The sequence below is a fragment of the Crinia signifera genome, chromosome 3 (genome assembly GCF_055691185.1).
Source record: "Crinia signifera chromosome 3, ASM5569118v1, whole genome shotgun sequence".
Lineage (NCBI taxonomy): Eukaryota > Metazoa > Chordata > Amphibia > Anura > Myobatrachidae > Crinia > Crinia signifera.
Window position 1 is genome coordinate 264,115,869 of NC_139219.1, and position 25,000 is coordinate 264,140,868.

The 25,000-nt window shown below is 41.3% G+C and overlaps 1 protein-coding gene across 4 annotated transcripts in view; it reads right to left on the reverse strand.

The window, feature by feature from the left end:
* SLC9A9 (solute carrier family 9 member A9) overlaps positions 1-25,000 on the reverse strand; it is a 690,054-nt gene that overhangs the window by 307,233 nt on the left and 357,821 nt on the right. For 2 of the 4 annotated variants that reach the window (XM_083177998.1, XM_083177997.1), the window contains exons 10-12: positions 16,127-16,159; positions 8,840-8,953; positions 3,509-3,620 (exon numbers count right to left, since the gene is read on the reverse strand). In XM_083177998.1, coding sequence (XP_083034124.1) covers positions 3,509-3,620; positions 8,840-8,953; positions 16,127-16,159 — 259 coding nt within the window. The remainder of the gene's footprint in view (positions 1-3,508; positions 3,621-8,839; positions 8,954-16,126; positions 16,160-25,000) is intronic. The other 2 variants (XM_083178000.1, XM_083177999.1) reach the window with 1 other exon arrangement.

Genomic DNA, 25,000 nt, shown 5'->3' on the forward strand with positions numbered 1-25,000 from the left:
TTGTTATTCCCGCCCTGTATTACAGTAGTCATGCTCCAAGTCTGCTGCCACATCGCACTAACCTGCCCTTAATGCCAGTGGTCCGAGTGCTGCCAGGGCCTTGGAGGTAGATGCGTGAGAAAGCAACAGCGGAATACATTTTTTTTATATTAGTTGTCTGGAAATCTCAGCATGATCGAAATAAAAGGACATAAAAATGAATATATCAATAAAGATGAAACTATAATATAATATAGAAACATATACAGTAATAAAGTATAAATCATTTAGTTTATCTCACCAAGACTAAACTGACTACTGTACAACATAACAATATCAGTATTCATAACCACTGAAACAATGCTCAGTGCTGCACATCACGGTTCCACATGATGATTGTACCAAAGGAATAAACAGCTGTGCCTGTGTTACATAAATAACCGATCTCATCCATCGTAGTCATTCAAAGTCTACTGCCAGCCTAGCATCCCTATGCCCATCATAACACACCTGTCATTAGATGCATAGCATCCTCTTGCCCATCATAACACAACTGGCTATAGCAGCATAACAACCCCCTGCCCAACGTAACACACCTGTCAGTAGCAGCATAACACCCCTATGCCCAACGTAACATACCTGTCAGTAGCAGCATAACACCCCTATGCCCAACATAACACACCTGTCAGTAGCAGCATAACACCCCTATGCCCAACATAACACACCTGTCAGTAGCAGCATAACACCCCTATGCCCAACATAACACACCTGTCAGTAGCAGCATAACACCCCTATGCCCAACATAACATACCTGTCAGTAGCAGCATAACACCCCAATGCCCAACATAACACACCTGTCAGTAGCAGCATAACACCCCCATGCCCATCAGAACACACCTGACAATAACAGCATAACACCCCTATGCCCAACATAACACACCTGACAATAGCAGCATGACACCCCTATGCCCAATGTAACACACCTGGCAATAGCAGCATAACACCCTCTTGCCCAACATAACACACCTGCCAGTAGCAGCACAACACCCCTATGTCCAATGTAACACACCTGGCAATAGCAGCATAACACCCTCTTGCCCAACGTAACTCACCTGTCAGTAGCAGCATAACACCCCTATGCCCAACATAACACACCTGTCAGTAGCAGCATAACACCCTCTTGCCCAACATAACACACCTGTCAGTAGCAGCACAGGAGCCTCATGCAATCCACATGCAGACATATGCCAACAATATTCCCTTTTACATGAACACAACAGCTAGTTGGCCTTCATATTCAGCCCCATGGTGTTATAGAAGCTTCAGGCGCACCAGATCCAGTATAATGTAATAGTGCAATACAGCTCATGACAGCATTTAAGCCTAACGACAACCATATCATTTTCAATGGCAGGTACCTACAGCTGTTACAACTAGTGTCCATGTGAATATTTTTAACCTGACCTGATTATTACAAATAAAATATTTTTTTAAAAAGTGTGACACAAGTGAGACCAAAGGGGAAGGACTGTGTGGTGTGGGTCAATGATAAGTGTCATAGAAAACCAATGATTCGGAGTCTACATATTCTAGTAATAAATAATGGGTCTCACAGTTGGCAATGGATTCAAGCTCATCCATTATCATTCTACACTCACCAAGTCAACTATTTACGGCACCATGGTTGTACTTCATAGTACATAGCACAAATAGTATACGTAGTACATAGTACACACCACGTTGGGTTTCACAAGCAAGCAGAAAGCTTTGTAGCAATGTAATGATGTTACTCGTCTTTCTTCAGCATAATACTTCAGCTGGATCTTTGAATGCAGTAACATTCTGAGCATGTGCTATATGGCGCAGTGGGGCAGATGTGTTATGCCTTAAAAAGAGATCAACACAAGTGTGAAGAGTGATAATTGTTCAGCCAATCAGCTCCTAACTGGAATTTAGCAAATATCACCCATAAAATGATAGTTTGGAGCTGATTGGCTGGAAATGTATCACTCTTTATCACCATTACATTTTAAAGGGGGTATTCAATGTTTTGGTCACGGCGGTCGAGCTTGCTCGACCGCCGTGACCCTGTCCCATTCTCGGTTGACCGAGAACATGCAGGCAGGATTCAATGTCCCGCCTGCCGTGGAGCGAGAAGGGGGCATGGTTGCGAGTTGCGGCCGGGAAGAGGCGAGCTGCAGCCGGCAGCCACACCCCCACCCCCCGGACCACAACTAATAAAACCATATTATGGTCAGGTCATGCTTGGATAATGCAGTGGCAAATGTCTTGAGAGACTGTGATGGCAAATGATATGTCTTCATGGGCATTTATTATATTGTATATAATAATAATAATAATAATAATAATAATAATAATAATAATAATAATAATAATAATAATAATAATAAATAAAATCATAAGTTACCTAAATCCTTTTTCAACATCTTAGTCACAAGAAAAACTGAATCTGCTGAAGCTCATCTAGGATATAACATTGTCTTTCTATTGCCTTAATCCGTCATATAGGTTTTATGATGGACCATAAGACAATAACCTTTCACCAACAAAACTAAATCTTAACCCTTGCTGGAGTGGCTAAAAAAAAAGAATTCATGTGAAAAATGCTTTATAAGCTGCATCATTACCCAATCCCTGCTACCCAGCAGATCGCAAGCAATACAATTCATAGGCATCTGTAGTGTGAACGGACAAGCTAATGACCAGCCCACATCCAATGAAATGGGAGGTATATTGAACAGTATGTAGGGCCTAATTCAGCAGATCAAAAAGTCGCGGCCGAGAAAGAAAGAACAACCGAACCTTGCAAGATTGCATTTGCAGATCCATTTGCAAAAACTGAACCATCAAACAGATTTTTCCATCTGTGTCAGTCTAGCGCTTCCACTAGTCTGCTAAAGAACCAGGCTGGAAGTGATCATCGCTGATGACAGAGATGCACCAAAACTGTCTGGGCACGCCTGCATTTTCACAGACACACCCAGAAAATACAATGTTTCCGATACTAAATGCCAGATACAGAGGCAGAACTCTGGGAGGCAATGGAGTCATCTGCCGCCGGGCTCCTGCTCCCAAGGGGGCACCTCTCCTCCCCTTCAAGTTTGAATCATGTAATTGAAAGCAGTTGTTATCGCTAATGTGGCTGATTGGGTTCAAACATAATTTTTGCAAGTTTCACACTCTGTATTAGATCCCATGACCTGTCCTTATGGAGACAGACACCTTACTGATTGAGCTGTTTGGGGGGCACCAAAATTTATCTTGCCTCCGGGCAACTCGGATGAACTTACGCCACTGGCCAGATACCTGTCAATCATCCTGTGACTGCTATGCATACAGATAGTTATTTGCAATATGCATTTGTGCTCAATTAGGCCCATGGAAAAAAAGATTACCTGTATAAAGCTGGATAAAAATATCCAGTAGTGATGTGGTCACATGCGACCTGTAACTTTTATATTCAACCTCAGCTGTAGAAAAAAAAATGTAGGATTTAATGTACACTCACCTGAAAACATCATCATGTGCTGAAAGTTCCAGGGAATCTTTTTTTTTCTACCCAAGTTCAAGAAAAATGTAAGGGGATATATATTACAGGCTCTCGCTACAAAAACCGATATCTGTATATATTAAATTAAGGATGAAAAGTCACAATGAGTACATCTTCTAATATGACCCAGCTAAAAACTTTCTTACAATGACAGCAGATGGAGGGGTTTATTTATGTAGCTGGTGTGCTAACTGAAACTCTGTACTAATCAAGGCAACGCTAATTTTAATAGCTCTGAAATCTAACATACTGGGGTTGCAAGCACTTTCTCTACTTCTGCGGCAGCCTAGCACTGCTGTGTACGCATGAGCTAGCAGGCTTAACCATTGGAGCCAAGTGTAACTTTTGTGACTTTTCTGTTTTGCCATTGTCAAGTTTAGGTAACACTAGTGGTGGAAAGCTAAGGGGGCCTACACACAGGGCGACACTACTGAGCAATCTGAGCAATCTGAGCAATGTAGATCGCACAGACTGCTCAGCACACAGTGCTGCACAGCAATGTGACAGCAATGTGTGCTGAGCGATCTGTCAGGGCCATTGTTCTCCACTATCGCTATGGACCCTGCACACGGAGCGATGTAGGGGCATTTTCTAAGCGATCTAGTGAGATTGCTTTGAAAATACCCTCAAATCGCCCCATGTGTAGGAAACCATAAGACTTACAAATCCTTGTTGAACAGTGCTGATACTAGTCGCCTAGGGGGCAAAAGAGGCAAAGGAACTACACGAAAAATCTGTGATTTATTGGCAATATCTACAGATAGAGCCATCCTCATCTAGCCCTTTAATAGGATTAAGTGAGCAAGAGCTGTCGGACTTGATCCTCTGCTAATCTCCTACTGTATTGTTCTATGTATTGTATTGCAGCTGAGATCAATAAGCCTTCATGAGCCATGGCTATCCAGAGGCTAGTTGACGGAGGCTCCATCTGTTTGTTGTGAAATAGGAGACGACAGAGGCATAACTCTGAGAGGCAATGGAGTCATATGCCGCCAGGCTCCTGCTCCTAAGGGGGCACCTCTCTTTCCCTACAAGTTTGAATCAGTTAACCACTTGAGTGGTATGCCCGGAGATTTTCCGGGCATACCACTATTATACAATAGGTGCGCGCCAGTGGTGTCCAGGTGTGCACCACTGGCGCAGCACCTCTACAGCACACCCCGTCACCAACTCCAGTCCCCCCAGTACCTTTGCTCCGGCGATCAGTACGCCAGAGCTTCCTTGACCCGCCAGCCCGTCACTCATTTTATAGTGACGTCGGCGGCAGGCTCGGGTATGGTCGGCCAGGCTCGGAGGGACTCGGGAGCGCTCAGGAACCTGAGTCCTCCCAAGCCGCGAACATCCCCCAGCCTGCCGCCGATGTCACTGCTGAATGTGACAGGCGGCATAGGCTGGGGTGAGAGCAACAGCAGGGAAGCTCCGGCGTACTAGGGAGGGGGGGGGGGGCGGCATCCAGCTTTCTGTGGTGGGTTTTGCTGGTTCAGGACAAACCTGCCCTGGTAGGTTTGTCCTGCCCCAGCAAAACCCACCACTCAAGGGGTTAATAGAAAGCCATCAATATTGCTTATGTGGCTGACTCCCCCTCCTAGCAGGACTACAGATGTCACACTTTTTATTTTAAACATAATATCCATAACATACATACTGTACATACATGCATGCATACTTCTATTTATATATGGTGCTGTGTGTGTGTGTGTGTGGTCTGCAAATTCCCAGCTGTACAATCAGGTCTGAATAACTGCCATAATTAAGTGTTCGAGTTCAGTGGACATGCGGAATGCAGGACAAACTTGGATGCTTTTTCAAAGGGGCAATAATTTACAATGCATGGTTTTGCCTTGTAAATTATTGCCCCTTTAATAAAACATGTGAATTTGACCGACATCCATCACATCCCTCCCTTAGTTTCTAAGAGCAAGATGTATCAAACCTTGTGAAGAGCACAGGCAGAGAAAATGGGCATAGCAACCTACCTCTACAGTACTGTAGCCAGGGCCAGTGCTACCCGCTGAGCGAAGGATGCAAAGCAGGGAGGTGCCAGGCTAGAGAGGCGCTCTCACTGCTCTGCATCTCCTCTGATGTGTGCTCAGTTGTTACGGCTGGCTGCCACTTCATGTCAAAGGGTAGTGTAGGCAGTGGCACCGGAAACTAGAAAATCCGGTACTTATGTAATATCTGGGCTCCCGGTTTTCTTATGAGACCGTGTCCGCTCGCCACGCTTCGGGCACGGTGGCTCGCTGCACTCGCCACACTATATAAAATCAACTCCATGCGTAGTTGGATAGTAGGGGTATGAAAAAATGGGGTGCATTTAACATGGGAGTCCAGATAATACATAAGTACCGAAAATCCTCTCAACCTAGCCCCATGAAGCAACAGGCAGTGGGTCCCTGAAAGGGTCAGAGGGGCGGAGCTACACGGGACAGAATGGCGGAGATAAACGGCACAAAGAGAAACTCTGATGTACAGTATGTCACAGCGGCAGCAAAGCACTATTAAGTAAGTGGAGGGACAAGCAGTGAGAGAATGCATAAGTGTGTGTGGGGTGGTCAACGTCCTTTGTCCATTCCCCCATCCGCCGTCTGGCAACAGTTTCTCGTCTGCTAGCAACCGATCCCCATCTGCTGTTCAGCAACTGTTCCCTGTCCACGGTCTCACCCACTGCGCAGCCACTGGTTCCCACACGCTGCCCACTAAGTGGAGCTACTACTTTTGCCATTATGCGTGTAAGTGGTACTACTACTGCAGGTATTATATGTTTAATCGGCACTGCACGGTGCGGCTACTGCAGACATTATGTGTATAAGGGGTTTTACTATTGCAGGCTTTATTATGTGTAAAATTGGCGCTACTACTTGGAGAGCATTATGTTAATAAGGGGCACTACTACTACAGGAATTACGTGTATTAGGGGTGATAGGTAAATATTTCTTGTGAGACCACACCCTTTTTTCAGTGTATGCCTCTGTCAAGCACTTTCCCTTTGTAAAGTATGGGAGGGCACAAATTTGTAGTTTGCAGGGGGGGGGGGGGACGGACTGGCTGTAGCTATCATTTTATAGCATGCATTTGATAAATGATCTCTACAAGCTGTTTGGTTGTTATGGCCATCTATTCCAAAGTACTTGTCTTCTTTAGAAGGTTTGACATATTTCCCTCTAAAATATTAATGAATATTAATGGCAAAGGTAATTACAATCCTGTAGTATTTCCTCTGATTGATTCCTTAAAGAAAGCAGAACATGCGGTTAAAGTCAGAGCATTTTCAAATATGGTATGTCACAAAGAAGGTACTCAATACAGGAAGTAGCACAAAGTCAGGTTTAAATGTGCAATATACATGGGCGGATTCATGGGCAGGTGGCACCTGGGCACGTGCCCTGCCCTGTCATTTCTGACATAGCTCATTTTGTAGCTGAGGACCAGGGCTTTCCAACGAGCCCCACTGGAAATCATTCAAAGCCCACTCAAAAGTTCTTCAATATGATACTTAACTCATGTAAATGGGTCAGTTGGTTCTAAAGATATAGTCCGTTAGACGAAATAGAGAGTTAAAGGGGGGGGGGGGGGGGGTTCTCTCCCCCTCACCCCAGAAAATGCAGTGACTAGGCTGGTGTAAGGGGCCAACCCGGGAATGTCCCTGCATGATCCTGGGACCATATCCCCAGGTAAGTTCCTGCATTTTCTGGTGTGAAAGGTATTATTTCAAAAGCCGGGACCTGCAGTGCTCTGAATACAGCAAGGCAGCACCCCACTCTCTGCCTGGCTGTCAATGGCTGTCCCCCAGTTACGCGAGCATGCATTCCACCTTGGCATTGAGCATGTAATCCCACATGGCAACGAGCATGGAACCCCTGGCAATGAGCATGCAACCCTTGGCAATGAGCATGTAGGTAAGCAGCACCTACGTAGCAAAATTTGTAATAGGCATTATGGTGTTTGACATTACACGTAATGGACATTATGATGTGTGGCTTAACATGTAATGGGTATTATGGTGTGAATTTTTAATGCGCGCCTTTGGCGTGCAATGTCTTTGTTTATGAAGCATATTGTGAATTTTGGCTCAATCCATGTGGCATTATGTGAATTTTGGCTCAATCCGTGTATCATTATGTGAATTTTGGTACAATCCATGTGGCATTATGTGAATTTTGGTTCAATCCGTGTATCATTATGTGAATTTTGGTACAATCCATGTGGCATTATGTGAATTTTGGTTCAATCCATGTGGCATTATGTGAAATTCGGCTCATTCCATTTGGCATCATGTGTAAGGGGCAAGTATAATGGGGTCTAGTATTTTGTTGCATAAAGTGTAGAAGTTATATTTGGTGTGGTACACTACACTCAAGGACAGTCCACTTTTGAGTGGCCACAGCCCCCTTTCTGGAGCGTGCCTTCGGCGTGTGCACAACTACGTCCTTCGCTTTTGGCGTCAAGGTGGGCCTGTGTACTTTAAATGACAGGGCCTATTTTTAATCCCATTCCTGCCCTCTCTCTGTTCTCTCTCTTGCCGCTCTCTTAGCATGTACACTGGCACTACTAGCACCCCCTCCCATCCCCTCTCCTATCATGGTGCCTCCCTTGTCATTTTATCCTGGATCCGCCCATGGCAATATATGTACTGTACCTCCTTGATACATGAGCATTAGTGGGTTAAGTTGTGTTTTGAGGAGATTGTATTTGCTGATGTTCTGAATGCAACAACTGAGCGCCGATTTGGCTACATTTCCATCTTTACAAACAGAAGATCATTCACTGACATTGTGCAAAAAGAAAAGCAGCCCATAGCAACCAGACAAATATCAGCTCTAGACAATATTGTGTGGGCATACTAATGACAGCTAATATGTGGTTTCTCTGGGCTGCAGCACAAGTATTCTCCTGCATTGTGCTCAGTAAGCATCAGGGACTTGCACTGCCTGCATGTTGCAGATCTCTCTGTGAATTACACCCTCATGCCGCTGTAGATAGTAAAGGACAATTATACTGCTATAAAGATAAGGAATGACATTTAAATATTGTCACAAAGATACAGTACAACCCTTCTTTCCTTCTTGGCAAAACACGAAAAAAAAATTCGTGTTTAATTCCATAAATGTTTGGACGGGTTCTAATAAAAATACTTGCACATATTAATCAACGTCACAGCTTTCAGAGAAGGCACGCACAGATTTAATCGCATTTCATTATAATGTTGTTAGGATTAATGTTGAAAGTTGCAGTAAGAGTCTTAAGAGTGTAATAAGTAAGCGGCCAATTTGTTTTTGAGTAAAAGGATACAAATGCTCCGAATATAAAGAGGGTATTAAAGATGTGATTCTGGAAGGTAAACAGAGCCAGTCCCATGTAACAGAAGATGAAGTTCTCTGCCAGAAAATTCATGAATTCAAACAGCTGAAAGAAAAAAACAGAAACACATTACATACAGTGAGAGGTATGTCGTCTGGGTCTGTGATGAGGGGGGGGGGGGGGTCTGTACACGGATTGTATAAAACACGTTTCTCATCATTATTCTTAAACGCTACTTACTGGATGTATGTGCATAAAATATTCTTTACAACTGAAATCATTAATAAAATGATTTAATATTTTTATTTACTTAACTGTTTTGAGGTAGATTCTGAGGGGTAGATGTATGAAGCAGTGGTAAGGGAGGAGAAGTGAGCCAGAGGACCAGTGGCCCATGGCAACCAATCAGCTTAATTTTACATTATGCAAATTATAATTGTTACGTCATTGCTGATTGGTTGCCACTTCCCCTCTGGCTCATTTCTCCTCCCTTATCACTGCTTCATACATCTAGCCCTGAGTCACACACAATATGGCTATGGAAGCTACAGATGGAGCCTTCTTCAACTTCCCTTCTCTGGATAGCCATGGCTCACCAAGGCTTATTATCATCTATTGTTCTCAGCTGCATTACAATACATAGAACAATACAGTATGGGATTAGCAGAGGATTAGGTCCAACAGCTCTGGCTCACTTAATCCTATTACAGGGCTAGATGAGGGTGGCTCTATCTGTAGATTTATTACATTATACTAATGCCCGAATATGTAGGGCTAGTAGTGGGGATCAAGAGATGTCTGCAAGTGAAAACCCTTACCGCCACTGACTTTACGCCAACCTCCACTACGGTCATAATGCGTCAGCACTTTCAGCAGCCCCCTGCTAGGTGCGGAAGATGCGTCAGTAACAAATCCCCTTCCCAGTATGCATGACCAGGGCACATGGAGCTTTTGATACACACCCACAAGATGGGGCAGCTATTTGCTACAAATTCATGTTAAAACAAAGTATGAACATATCAAAAAATGCATAAATGCACAACTTCACAAGCACTGTATGCATACCTCCCAACTGTCCCGAATACAGCAGGATAGCCCCCTCCGCTTGGATGCCGCCCCTCCTGCGGGTAGCATTTTCCCCCAGCGGGAAGAAGGACAATTGGGGGGGCCGGTGATCACTGAATAGATACCGTGCACATGCACACACCATCTAGCAGAGCTGGGAGGGCCCTCTCTCCTCTTGTGCTTTTTTTTTAAAATACAGATGGAGCGCTCTCCAATCACCAGCCGTTGCCAGGGGGTGCATGTGCACGAGACGCTCTCGCACCCCATTGCGACGGATCTCCCTGCCGCCTCCCTCGCCGCCATTGACGGTCCCCATTGCTGCCCCGAACCCCCTAACCCTGCCCATCTCCCTTAAGTGGAGACGGACAGGATCCCGCCACTCAGCTACCGAGAGACTGGGACGCGCGCGTAGCAGTCTGATGGAGTCCTTTTCCGCTGGCGCTTGCCAGCGGCGACATTCTGGTGAGCACCGGGAAAAGAGAAGAGGGGCTCCATCTGTATATACAGTATATATCTCTGCCAAATTAATAATTGCTTCAGTATTATTGTCCTTATTAACCATATACTTGTCCAAAAATGCCTTATTTCTGTAATTTATAATTTCCTTGTTTTTTTTGCTCATTTGTGTATTGTTAGGCGCTGTGGAACCCTTGTGGCACCATATAAACAATAATAATAATAAATATAAACTTAAACCCTCACACACTGTGGTATACAGCCTCATTCATTCATACTTTAGTTAATGCAATAGCATTCAGGAGTGACCGATAATCCAGGTAGTCAATGAACCGTATCATACTGAACAAGCGGAAAAGCATTAGACATTATTAAAGTAAACAGAAGCAATGTATTTGACATCAAACATGATCCTGCTGCTGAACCTTTTACGACAGCATACAGTACTTCAGGTGCTAGGCTGAAGAAAAGAAGCCCCTTGAGAAATACTAATGACTTAAGGCTGAAGAATGCCAAGCCTTTGTGGATCTGGGTTTATTATTGATATATAATTTACCAGCAAGTACGAGACAATAATGAGAATCTGTTTGGGATGATGAGGGACACAGCTTAGCATGCTGTATGAAATGCTCTCAGGAGGATAGTGCAATGCACATCCTATATTTCCACAGTGGATTGTGTTTCTACATGTCAAAGTCAATCTTTTATGGCTGATAACATAATTTATGCACCATCAACTGTGACAAAGAAGGATTACGACAAAAAAAGGTTAGAAGTAAAAGGAAATACACCTATTATAGAATTAGCTAGCTAATTAATCTTGCATTATTATACACGAACATTGCTTTATATGTAAAACAGTAATTGAATGCTTTAAATTCTAGCCATTCTTCAAGTTTAAAAATCCACCTAAGGACATTAATAATATATCTATTGTGCTTGCAAAGTTATGTAGGAATTGTTATCTATGAGGCTTTGTCACTTGTACTATGCGTCTAGAGCAAATTCCTTATCTCACTGGAACACTCATTTCTTACCGATACTCCCACCGTTTAGTAAATGATGTTTTGCCTTCTTTTCATCTTAGCCTATTATGTCCAACAGAGATCATTACGTCCGTGTGATGATCAAAGTGTAGTTGTGCACCTGATTTGTAACAGCAAACCTTGGGGAAGGTTATGGAGATAGTACCTTCATTGGTAGATGTGAACATAAACAGTATGGCTAGATCATCATTTGGCTCATGAAGAGCTGGGCATATGTCTGTTGTGGGGGGGGGGGGGGGGGGTAATAGGCAGGGGTGTTTACGGGTATTGTTGCATTTTATATTTATGACTGAAGAGGTTAGGGGGAGGGGATGAGTGGATAAGTGTAGACAAAGTACAGTATACTGGGAGCACATTCACCTGTGCTACATAAAGATATTGTGGTAGATGTATGATGCAGTGATAAGGGAGGAGAAGTGAGCCAGAGGAGAAGTGGCCCATGGCAACCAATCAGCTGCTCTGTATAATTTTATATTACGCAAATTACAGATGTTACTTCAGTGCTGGTTGGTTGCCATGGGCCACTTCTCCTCTGGCTCACTTCTCCTCCCTTATCACTGCTTCATACATCTACCCCATTATGGTAAAAATCAACAGCTCTTCCTAGTGGCATCTGACTGCTGTATGGCGTAAAGTATGTGGGGGTGTGGATCACTGGGTCGACCATTACTAGGTGGACAGGCAATAGGTCGACAGGGTCAAAAGGTTGATGGGGTTAATAGGTTGACATGCTGGATAACCCAAAAAGGTCGATACAAAAAGTCGAACAAAAAAGGTTGACAGATTATTTTTCTTTTAGGTGCCATTTTCCATATTAGGCAACAGCATACCCTCCAACATGACCCATTCCATTAGGTACAAAATGCTCTGTTTCTGGACTTCCTTGCCAGTTGCAATTGCAGATGTGAGCCTGCAGCACAGTCCAATATTCAAAAAGGGAGCCACCCCAAACATCACTGTCCTGGACTCACTGACAGTTGATGTGACCACCCCTCTTTGAATATTGGACAGTGGTGCAGCCCCAACTCTGTAACTGCCACTAGCAGGGAAGTCCAGGAACAGAGCATTTTGAACCTAATGGAATGGGTCATGTTGGAGGGTATGCAACAGGTAACCCTCATAAGTGGTAAATTTACTAAAGCTTCTAAAATTGAAAAGAGCTAATGTTGCCCATAGCAACCAATGAGATTCCGCCTATCATTTCTCTATTGTAGAGAAAATAATAGACAACATTGATTGGTTGCCATGGACAACATCACCGCTTTTCATTTTAAAAAGCGTTATTATGCCGTCCTGCGACCCCAGTTCAGGACCATGGGAGTCCCAGCATTCATACTTCTTTAACACAAGAGCACACAGTGTTTGAAATCCTTCACTGTACCTATATTATCTGTATAATTCTAGTATGTTTTATTATGTTAATTTTATTCTTCACTGCATAATTGTTAAGCAGTTTCCGTCCCATTGGGAAAGAAAGCTATTATCACTATGCCTGATTGATGGAAGGCAGCTATTAAATTCCATGGCTTTACAGAGTTTTTACCATTTACTTAAACAACAAAGTATATTAATGTAATCTCAGCTCTGAGAATATTACCTGTTTATGTTTGACAAAATGAAACAAAAATGATGTTAAGCAATGTGTATGAAAAGGTATCAAATTATCAAATTGCTTATTCCACAGGTAAAATGAAGGGAAACCATAGCAAATGAAGTGTGTTCTCAGGGATAATTGGACATGACAATATTTGTTTTACATGTTAAGAGTAAACCTTCCAAAGCCTATAATTTTCCTTTAATGATTACATTGGTGCATTTCCCTCCTGGAAATATGCAATACTACTTTTCTATACAAAATGTTTGTCAGGTTGTAACAGAAAGTTTTCAGACAGTAACATTGACATTATCAACCTGAACAGATGCAAAAAATCCCAATCAGTAATATTGTCGTGACATTTATTATATTGCATACACAACAGAAATACACAACACTGCGGGTTGGTTAAAACCTTTCCCACATAAAGGGCCTAATTCAGACATGAATCTCAGCCCAAGTGATTATCGAACTACTGAGCAATCTGATTACGGATTGTAGTGCGCATGCACAAGGACTACCTGTGAAGGAAGCCATCGCCGGCTTTTCATCACTGGCCATACGCAGGGTGATTGACACACGGCTGGCATTTGGGGGTGGCACCTGGCTGTTTTTTTAAGGAATGTCTGGGGGAAAACGCAGGCAGACCCAGGAGATTGAAGTGAGGATCTCTGAAGTCAGCTCGGGATCCGATCTGTTTCATCACAGCAATAAGTAAACTGTGGAGGGGGGGGGGGGGGGATTAATTTGACGGTAAGTGGATGTGAATGGATTTGCAAAGATTCGCACAGCAATGATGGCATTCTCAGATGTGCATATGCCCTCACAGCCTGCCCACTCCCTATGTTCTCTGACTACCTGCTTATTTACTGGCTCAAGGTTTCTATTCCTAAACCCAACAATCTACCCCTCTTCTTGCTCTGCCCTGACTTGGCTCTGCACTTGCCCATTGTTGCAAGTTCAAGTGTAGAAGGCAGTGCTGGCTCCCCACGGGAAGGGCATTGAGCTGTAGCTTGTTACGGCACACACCAGCAGCAGTAGCAGAGCCAATGCTGCATCTACAGTAAGTCACAGGAGCTGGTCACACCAATGTCGTGACCATATTTTGTCTACCCATGATATCTTTACAAAAATTGGATTGGGATTGTCCCAGCAGTATTTGCTTGGAGGATTTGTTGTTTGGCTTTTATATCTACTTGTGTTTTGTGAGTGCATTGTTTTAATAAATTTCTTGCTGTGGATCTTGAAATACTGCACCAATTGCTTTTTTATCTTATGGTCTCCAAGTCAACCCACAATAAATAAACAATTTTTGGTGGAGATCGATTGTATTGCAGATTTGCTATGTTTTGGATGGAGATGCTGTCTTTATGAAAAGCCCGGCTGCAATTGCCATTTGGATGCATAAAGTGCCATATATACACCGCATGTCTGTGAGTGCATCTCGTTGAATAAAATACCTTTCACTTTTTTTTTTAAAAGTATTGCACCAATTGTTCCTTTTTGTACTTCTCCTAAAAAAACACAATTGTGGGGTTCATGGAGATTGTCTTGCAGATTTAGGAGAGTTCCCTTTCTATTTGGAAATTTAAGGAACAACAGACACCTGTCTTTTAAGTTATGTATTCCTATTTTATCTGCATTTATTAGAACTGGAGGTAGCGCTTAAGGGTTTTGACTGATTTTTTTTACCCATGATATCTATATATAGACATATCTTTATAGATTCTCCATGAGCATTGTGATTAGATCCATGCCACTGGTGAAGGATCAGAAGATCCCTCTCCAACCGGGCTGCTTTCATAGGAAAAAAACTGAGCCAACACCATCTTCAGACGGCATTAGCAATCTCAAGTACTGAAAACTTTTTGTTCCCTAGCTTAGTAAATTGCATTACTACTACTTTCTAATGTGTATTTGTTAGAGACGTTTGAGCCATAGCAGCTGCCACCCATATAGTAGATATAGTTAAAAGCACTGGAGAACAAATACTTATTTTTACTATTGTACCATTTTATCACGAATTATGTTCTTTTGCGTCACAATCGTCAGTTTCTTTAGAAATTATTATTATTAAAAAACCCTTATCCTACACCACACCTTCCCATCACCCAAGAAATGTTACTCCATATCCTAAGCCCTTGATGGCTAACCTTGACACTCTAGCTGTTGTTGAACTACACATCCCAGCATGCACTGCATCAGTTTTAGCATGGCCAAATAGCAAAACTGTAGCAGAGCATGCTGGGATGTGTAGTTCAACAACATTTGGAGTGTCAAGGTTAGCCATCAAGTTCCTAAGCTGTGCCCTGCGTATCACTCACCACTCAGCACCAGATTTAAAGAAAAAAAATTAAATTAAATACACATAACGAACATAATTTTTTTTAAAACAGCAGGCCTTTCAGAGCTGCACAGAATGTTGATATTCTCACAGCTGCGTGATTTATTGCAACTGTACATGCGCAAACATTTGTATATTGTATATACTCCTACAGCACATGTTACACACAGGGGGTTATTCTAAAGCCCGGGGGACAGTTTTTTTGTGCCTTCACATGTGAATTTCTGTGCATGTGCAGACGCTGGGTCTGCGCGTGCACAGTGAACTACATGTCCACCATCCTGCTCGCACCTGGAAGTGCGGCCGGTGGGCGTGTGACGGCAGCAGTGTTTAGTCCACACGCTAAGCTGCGAAATGTGAAAGGGTTGCGTGTGGACCAGAATAAGGTCCATAGTGTACGCACAAAGGTACTGCTGCTATCGAAACAGCCGTGTCAGAGAGCATGCTGAAAAATGATGGGTGTTCCTTGGTGGTGACAGGAAAGTGGCTAGAAATGAGTGAAAAAATGGTCCATTCAGTGTGATTGTTACGGGAGTGTACGGGTGTGTCAGTGCAAGTGGCTGCAATTACAGACGCACAGCGCAGACCCAGGATCCTATGGCAAGATGGAGAACAACAGGTGGACCTAGACCTATATACTGTATTCCAGCACTCGGTTTACTCCAAGGGGAAAATGCATATCAATTGAACAGCTCCAGATGCCAAATCCAGAGCTATTCCCCAATGCAACAAATACCATTCCTAATGGTGGTATTCCCCTCTAGGTTTCTTACCGGGCCAAGATTCATGTGGGCTGCTCTGCCATACTAGAAAACGAATAAAATAATTTATTAGTATTTATCCATCTGTGCAAGTCAGGTTTCTGTTCCCCCTTTCAGCTACTCCATGTTGCTCTCAGGTACAGTATGTGGAATTATCTTATGATGTACTACTCAATGCTTTCTTAAGAAGTTCTCTAGTTTAAGTTTTGAATGTACATTAACTTCCATTGTCACTTTGTATGCGAATAGAAATCACAGAAAAGTCTTTGTTACAATATCCTGACAGTAATCCAATAGTTTTCCTTTGCATATACAGTCACATTAGTTATGTGACTGTATATATTGTCACAATGACTGCATATCTATAGTCTCCTGGTGTGGGTCATTTCATTTGTTCACATACCGTATATCAAGATACAAAGTATCAGATCAAGTGGCTCTAACTTATTCTAGGAATTGTTCTTGTTATGGCAATTGTGCCTTATAAGTGCTGGACTAGCTCATTTCCATTTCCTACCTAGTCTCTCCTAGTCATTTGTGGAGTTGACAACAAACATATGTTCTTACATTATCACATTTTCCTCAATTAATGATAACGCACTTTGTCATCCTAGAATTTGTTGGCAAGTCATTTAGCTGCCATGTGCCATACAGAGCCTTCCAAACAAGGAACATACAGTACATCCTTTACTGGTGCTGACAGTGCCAAATTGTTCCTGTTTACACTGGAGCACATGAGTAGACTGTGCCCAAATCCTTCAGTGGCTATACTATTTCCAACTGCAAGATAGATTACTGAGTGTCTGAGTGATGCAGGTCAGGTTCTGTAAAGTTGCTATTACTCATTATGTTACTAATTGCAAAATGTTGGATAACATAAATATATAATATAAATGATGGAAAGAAAGTTGATATTCCAGAGTATACTTGAACAACAGACAGTTACAACATTACAGTGACAACATTACACCTGCCATCTAGTGTACCTTCAGTTTAGCTTTCTAAGCAACATATAGGGCCAGATGTATCAAGCTTTACAAAGTGAACCAGCCAATCAGCTCCTACCTGTCATTTTTCAAACCCAGCCTATAACAGGGCAGTTAGGAGCTGATTGGCTGGCTGTTTATCACTCTCCATTTTATTACTTTTTGAAGCTTGAAACAAAGCCTTTAATGGTTGTTTGTATTCTAACGTTCTCCAACCTATTGAGTTCAGTTGCTTTCTCTTGATGTTTTCTCTGTAGCTGCATGGGCTAGATGTGATGTGATTCCCAAAGCCAAATGGATATCCTCTAGGGCAGGCATGTCCAAATTATGGCCCTCAAGATGTTGTGAAACTACAAGTCCCATCATGCCTTGCTACAGTTTTGCTATTACTGCTAAAATTATTTCAAGGCATGCTGGGATGTATAGTTTCACAACAGCTGGAGGGCCATAGTTTGGACATGCTTGCTCTAAGGTAAACCAGTATCCCTGCAAGGTGCAATGAAGATGATAATGCTGATGGCAATAAATAACACAAGCTAGATGTCTTCTGAATGGCCAATTTTAGTTTTCGCTTTCTAGCTGGTACCATTTAATTAATGTGGCCACATATTTGTATTACATGGACTATACTGTAGCAGAACATAAGATACTCATTTATTTTGTACATGGGAAAACAAATTTCATTTGCATTTATAGTTGAATAGATTTCATATGGAACATGTTTTTTTTCTTTAATTAATAACGACTTTATTTCAATATTAAATTGGAAATAATTTCATTTCAATATTAAAAGGAAATCAAATGTTCTTAATTACTAATCCCACTATCAGTCACATGTCTACTATCATGGGGCAAAAAGTATAAACACTTGTTACTACGGACATAAAACTGGTGGATATACTAGTGCTGTAGATTTGCAAATTCAGTTCTCATTAAGGCGTAAATGAGTCCTTATATGAACAATAGCTAATAGGGTTTATACCGCTTTCAGACGGCACTCTAGACCCGGGTTATTGCCGTGTCCCTGCGGCCCCAACGTGAGTCAAGGTGCAGTCTGAAAGGGCCACCTTGGGTCAAGAAACACGGGAGTTCAACCCTAGTAACGACCAGGGTTGAACACAGTTCTTACCCATGTCAAGTGCAGTGTGAACGGGTAGCCTGGGTCGAGCAACCGGGTCTCGTTCACAGTATGGAGGAGGCAGCGCTGTCAGCTCCAAGCGCTGCCTCCTCCACAGCCCCCGGATGATGCACCACCGCTCAGCACCAACCCATGTGACGTCACCGCATAAGCCATGTCGGACGCAAAGCTTTCAGACCGCAAATGCCATGTCGCTCTGGGGATGGGACACATGTCCTAATCTCTGGTGCGGCCTGGCATTTGCGGTCTGAAAACAGTATTATTTAGCATGTGTGGCTGAAGATAAGTTTATTAATGACACAAAATAAAAAATCATATTCACTTTAATGTTAGTAGCTCCTCTGTACTTCGTGTTATCTTCTTGACAAACAAAATAATAGCATTTAAGACTGTAATATAAATTAAGACCTTTCCTATAAATTGTATAATTAGAATTTCCTAGAAGCTAAATTAGCTAGCTCTTGCTAAAATATACAGTAAGCCAATTAAAGGGGCAACACGTCCTGAATAACTGACTGATTTATACATTTAACGGCCACTATAAATACAACACCGCCATTTCTCGCAGGCTTCGTTGGGGGTTCTTGGTAGTCTCATTGCTAAAACCTTTTTTTTTTTTCAAAACATTTTTATTGAAGCGTCAAATGCAACAAGTACAGAGTAAGATAATACAATTAATTATACGAGTGACAAATGATGTGGAACACATTGGACATTTTCCTGCAATTTAAGAATGTGTTGTAGAGGGTCTTATTCAGTTTCAGGATATATTAACAGTAACCATCATGCATACTTTTTATCAAATTTTCTCCTTTTTCCCCTTTTTTTCTTTCTCTCCTTTTTTTTTTTTTTTCTTGGTTTGTCGTTTTATTAGCAAAATCATTTGTTAGAAGTGATAAAGTACATTCAAATTTAAGATCAGATGATGTAAAATATAACAGGAATTTTCTTACACTTGAGAAGGTCTTTATATATTATTGACAATATCCAGTATGCAATTTATTTATTTTTTTTTTTTTTTTGCAGGTTTTATTAACAATGTCATTTGTCAGGAATCACAGTAGACCAAAGGGATATTAAAGGAGAATTAGGGAAAAATTAAAGAAGAAATATATAAAAAAAAAAGAAAAATAGTAAATAGGAAAAAGTAAAACAAATAAACTAAATAATCTGTGGCCTCTCCCCCCATGCCCCACCTCTCCCAAGGGCAGTGCGCCTATGTGTTGTCATTGTCTAGTGTTACAGGCGGATCCCCACCTATCAGTCGCAAAAGGTACCATGATGTGTTCTTGAGACCTGAATGGACCTGATTTCTCATGTCTAAGGAAAGGGTTGCAATATAAGTTTCCCACATGGCAAAGAACTTTTCCACCTTCACCTCTTTCTCCAAACAAACCTCCACCCAATCCATACGAAATAAGTTGAAAAGTTTGGATTTAAACAAAGGTAGGGAGGGTATTGTAGTAGAAATCCATTCATGGAGAATAGTTTTTTTTGCTGCAGCGCTTATGGCTGTTAATAGGCGTTTACATCCCTTTGTGATCTTAACCTCTGCAGGGATAATGCCAAAAATCGCCCAGGCAGCATTAAAAGGTAGGTAGTTGACTAAGTGGGTTTCAGCGTAATGTTTTATTTGGAGCCAGAAACCTCTGACCACCGGGCATGACCATAGACAGTGATATAGAGTTGCTGATTCCTCACCGCATCTATAGCACGCATGTGAGGTAGATCTTCCCAGCAGGAAGCTTCGGTGAGGTGATAAGTAGGTTCTATGCAGGATATTAAGGAACATCTCTCTATACATAGATGAGGTGATCAACCCACAGGAGACATTATAAGCCCGTAGAAGGTCATCAACCGTCAGATCGGGGAAGTCTTTTATCCAATGAATCATCCCACTATTGGTGGACTCATGATTCAAATTAGTTCTAAAGCAATTGTAGTAGTATGAAATAGCTTTTCTAATGACTGGTGGCTTTGCTAGTAATGAGTCAATTTGGTTGCTCCAATCCTTTTCTGAGAAGGAGTTGACTACCGCCAAAATATAATGTTTTGCTTGCAGGAAGGCCAGAGGGAAACCCGATATAGAGGCATACTTATCTTGAGCTTGCTCAAATGTCAAGGGTGTATTTCTGTTTTTATCCACCAGACACCCTATATGTGTGATGCCAGTTATGCGCCAGATATTGAATGGGTATCTGGCTTTACCATGTTGGAAATTTGGGTTGTTTAAAAACGGTAAAAATAAAGTTTTGTGTGGGTTTGCGCCTACTTGTTTTCTGGCAATGTGCCAGATTTTTCTTGTATTCCACAGCAGTGGATTATCTTTTATATGATCTGAGTGTTCGCAGTCCTGCGAATGAAGAAAATAGATCAAGTCCCCATTATCAAGGAATCCTCGTTCTAATGAGGTGTTGCTGTATGTTTCGCTGTCGTGTATCCAGTCCGACAGATATCGGAACATCGATGCTTTGTTATACAGTTGTATGTTTGGGAGGCCTAATCCCCCATTCGTCTTAATTTGTTGTAATTTAAGCAAGCTGATTTTGTGTCTTTTTTTTTTCCAAATAAATTGTCTGAAGAGTTTATTGATATTTTGTAAGTCTTTTGTCGTGATAAATAAAGGGAGGGCCTGAATTAGATACATGAGCCTGGGGAAGGATATCATTTTAATTAGAGCTGTCCTACCTAGATATGATAGGGGCAAGTTTTTCCAATCTTCTAGTTCGTCTGTAATCTTTTTTATTGCAGGTGTGTAGTTTAATCCATAAAGATTTGTCAATCGGCGTGGAATGTGTACTCCTAAGTATAAGAAGTGTTCCCTTGCCCAGGTCACACTCAGGTTTGTTAAAGTGTGGGGGAACGTGTGTCTAGGACCAAGATAGAGTGCTGTCGATTTGTTTTTATTTACTGTAAATCCTGATATTTCTGCAAATTGATTTAAGATTTTAAAAATATGCGGGAGGGATTCTACAGGGTTAGCTGTATATATTAAAATATCGTCAGCAAATGCAGTTAATTTGATGGAGCTTCTGCCTATTTGGATGCCCTTAAATGTAGCATCCATTTCCAGTTTCCGGAGTAAAGGGTCTAAGGCTATGTTAAAAAGTAGGGGGGACAAGGGGCAACCCTGCCTTGTACCCCTGTACATTTGAATCGGTGCGCTTTTGTTGCCATTGATAATTAGATTAGTTTGAGGGGCAGTGTATATATATTTTATGAAATTAATAAAGAATGGTTCAAAGCCTCTAAGTCTGAGAACTGTAAATAGGTGGGGCCATAAAACTGTATCGAAAGCGCGGGTTGTATCCAGGCTTAAAAGAGTGTTAGCAGTGAGGTGTGAGGAAGCTGCCACCGCCGCAATTGCCGCTCGTATTCCTTTCACCGACTGACGTCTCTTAACGAAGCCCAGCTGGTGCGGGGTAAGGATATCTGGTAAAATGTTTTGGAGACGGTCAGCGAGGATTTTGGTAAATAGCTTCACGTCTGTGTTGAGGAGACTGATTGGTCTGTATGATTCTAGTTTTTGCAAGTCTTTATGGGGTTTGGGAATTAAAATTGTGGACGCTAAAACCTTTTTTAAAAATTCTCCAATGTTAGGGCTCCGACAGTCACACATAACTGGCATTATTATCTTGTATTTTAAAACATATTAGAAATAAATACCATAAAATAATGAAACATCAAAACTAGTTTTACCACTTTGATGAAGCAATGTCACGCAGACCTTTTTTTTAAGCCATAAAAGACCATTTAAAATAATTATTTTCAAAATCTTCTTACTAGAAGTAATCCTGCGTGCACCACGGCTTATAAAAGGAAGCAGAAAACTTTCTTCTTCTTTTCATGCAAAGCAATCTGAGAACAATCACTAAGGCCTTGGCAGGAGATTGAACGTTGGATGCCACAGCCGAAAGCTACAAAAAAGGTACCGCTTAGACCACTGAATAGATAGTACTGTACATAGTTACTGCGAACTGTCTTTCATAAACTGTGGAGATGAAAGGAACAGCTGTGTCCTACATATACACAAATGCAGTTCAATAAAAGGACTCACAGTATTTGAGATAAGCAAAATTATAGTAGAATGTTGCACATATTATGTTGTGGAACAGGCTGCTTGCTAGAAGTGTGAGGTTCCGGTGATACAACATTGAGTTCCGCTTACATTTATGGAACAGGGGGCCTGAATTATGTTTGAATTGGCCGTGCAATTCTGTTTAATTAAAAACTCCTATGCATCTGTAGGAGATATATGTCTCATGTTAGCGAGGACCTGAGTCCTCTGCCTGATTTGCAATGGCTACAGGTACCAGTCAGCCTGCATAAGCTGAAGCTTGCTTAGTCTGGCTGTATGATCAGGACACCGGAGTCCAGGTAGTCTGCAACCAACAATGGAGATGGGACCCATCACTCTTCCAAAACCGGGGCAATAATATTCCTTTTTGAAGAACGATAACAGGTACTGCCCCACCTCCACCACCCAAACCAACAGGCTGAGGCTGACTTGGGTCTGCAAGCAATGGAACAGAATGGGTCTTGCACCTATGAAAACCGAGAAACAATAATGGTTTTACGTAGAAACATGAGCCAAGCCCAGAACAAAAATGTCAAAGTAAACATTTGAATTTCAAGAAAACTGTGGACATGTTTACTTCTTCTTTAACCCTTTGAGTGCCAATGTTGCTGTGAGAGATCCTCAAAATATCCGCTAAAAATTCCAGCTTCGCTCACAGCGACTTTTCAGTTTTTTGGGGGAAATTATTTATCTAAACTTTAATTAATTGACTCGGCTGTATTTGTATTTATTTATACTAAAAGAACATTTGCTGTGAGTGATGCTGGAATTTTTATCGGATAATTTGAGGATCGCTGAACAAACGTTGGCACTCAAAGGGTTAAAGGAAATAAGCCATTAAAACAATTTTCAGAAGAAAAGGCACAAACCTTTGATTTGAGGAATGCAAAAAGTCTGTGTATTATAAAATACCTTTTAGTGCAATGAACAAAAAGTTTTGTATGAAGTTTTTGAAATTTTAAAAACTATATATTTAAAATATAGCCATTCAATGATGCAGAAGCAGATAAGGTATATTGTATATAATTACATCCATCACATAGGGTGAAATTTAATAGGATGAGAGATTCGGAAAGTGAGAGATTTGGTAAGAAATCTCCAGGTTTTTAAAGCGGCAATCATTTACACTGCAAAACCAGTTTGATTTTGTAGCGTAAATGACTGCTGCTTTAAAAAAAAACTGGAGATTTGTTACCAATCCTCTCATCCTATTAAATTTAACCCATAGTTTGTTACGACCGATGGCTTGTTGCAGTATCACCATCAACTGCAGCAATGGCCATCCCTAATAGCACCTTCAACCACATAAGAATCAGGCGCAGTGATATCAGTAGTGGTTAGAAGTCACTTATCTCTCCGCCTTTCCAACTCTAAGAAAATCCATCAGCTAAATTTAAAAAAAAAAAAAGTCTCAATTACCAAGTTAGGGAAGCACTATTGTACAGTATATCGGAAAGATAAATTATTTGATTTGCAGCAAGACACAGAACTTCAAATTATATTTGAAGGAAAAACAAGAGCTGGAACAGCTGGTGGGTTTTGGAATTTACCAGCAGAATGTCAACTTCTACATTTGTATTCTTGAGGGCAAAGAATTCTGTTCCTTTTGGATCCAAATATTTGTGAAGTAAATTTCAGCAAACTTCAATTTATAAAAAATAAATAGAGGTCCCGACTTGCAAATACTAACGTGGGGAGTCTTCTTCAGATTAAAGTGTCACTGAAACCATTGCTTATCAAGAGGAAAATGGAAATATATGATCGTTTCTTACAGTCAACCTCATGTTTGCCAGACCACATACCCTAAGCTGATTTGTTTGTTTAACTTTCTTAGCTAAATCAATGGTGTCAGCTTACATGTGAATTGTGATTTCAATCATTGGCAAAAGCAACTCTGTTATTCCAGATCTTTATTTTATTACCATGTAATATATTTATATTATGTTTATTGCAAGGCAAGCATATTTGCATTTATTTATTTGGACTTTATGGTTTGTAGAAAAATTTGAGAAAAACATAGTATAAAATATGTTAAAGCTAAATATAAGGAAAATTGTACAATATGTTTAAATGGAGTAATAACAGTAACAATGTTTACATATTTTATAGGCCTTGAATGTAGTTAATAGATTTATCAGAATTGAGTTGAGATGGGGCACATATGCTCTTGTTAGTGACCTGCCTAGTGAGTACCACTATATAAATAAAGCTGGAGTGATGGTCATTTCAGTTTGCGATCTAGTGTAGTTGTGGGAGGACTGGGAACATTGGGGCAGATGTATTAAGCCTGGTGAAGAGATAAACTGGAGATAAAGTGGAAGGAGATAACGCACCAGCCAATCAGATCCCAACTGTCATATTTCAAACACAGCTGATTGGCTGGTGCGTTAACTCTTCCAAGTTATCTCCACTTTATCTCCAGTTTATCTCTTCTCCAGGCTTAATACATCTGCCCCATTGAGCCCAGACTACAATTAAGGAACATGACAAATGTCTTCAGAACTAGCTATACTTTTTACCTCCCACTCTACAATATGTTCTCAATTTTGCAGATGTTTTTTTTTTTGTCTGTCCCTAAATATCTATTAGATGAAAAGAAAATTGGCAAAAAAAATACCTATAGAATTAATGATAAAAATGTCAATGGTTCCATATATTTATTAGGCAGATAAAAAACACAAAGA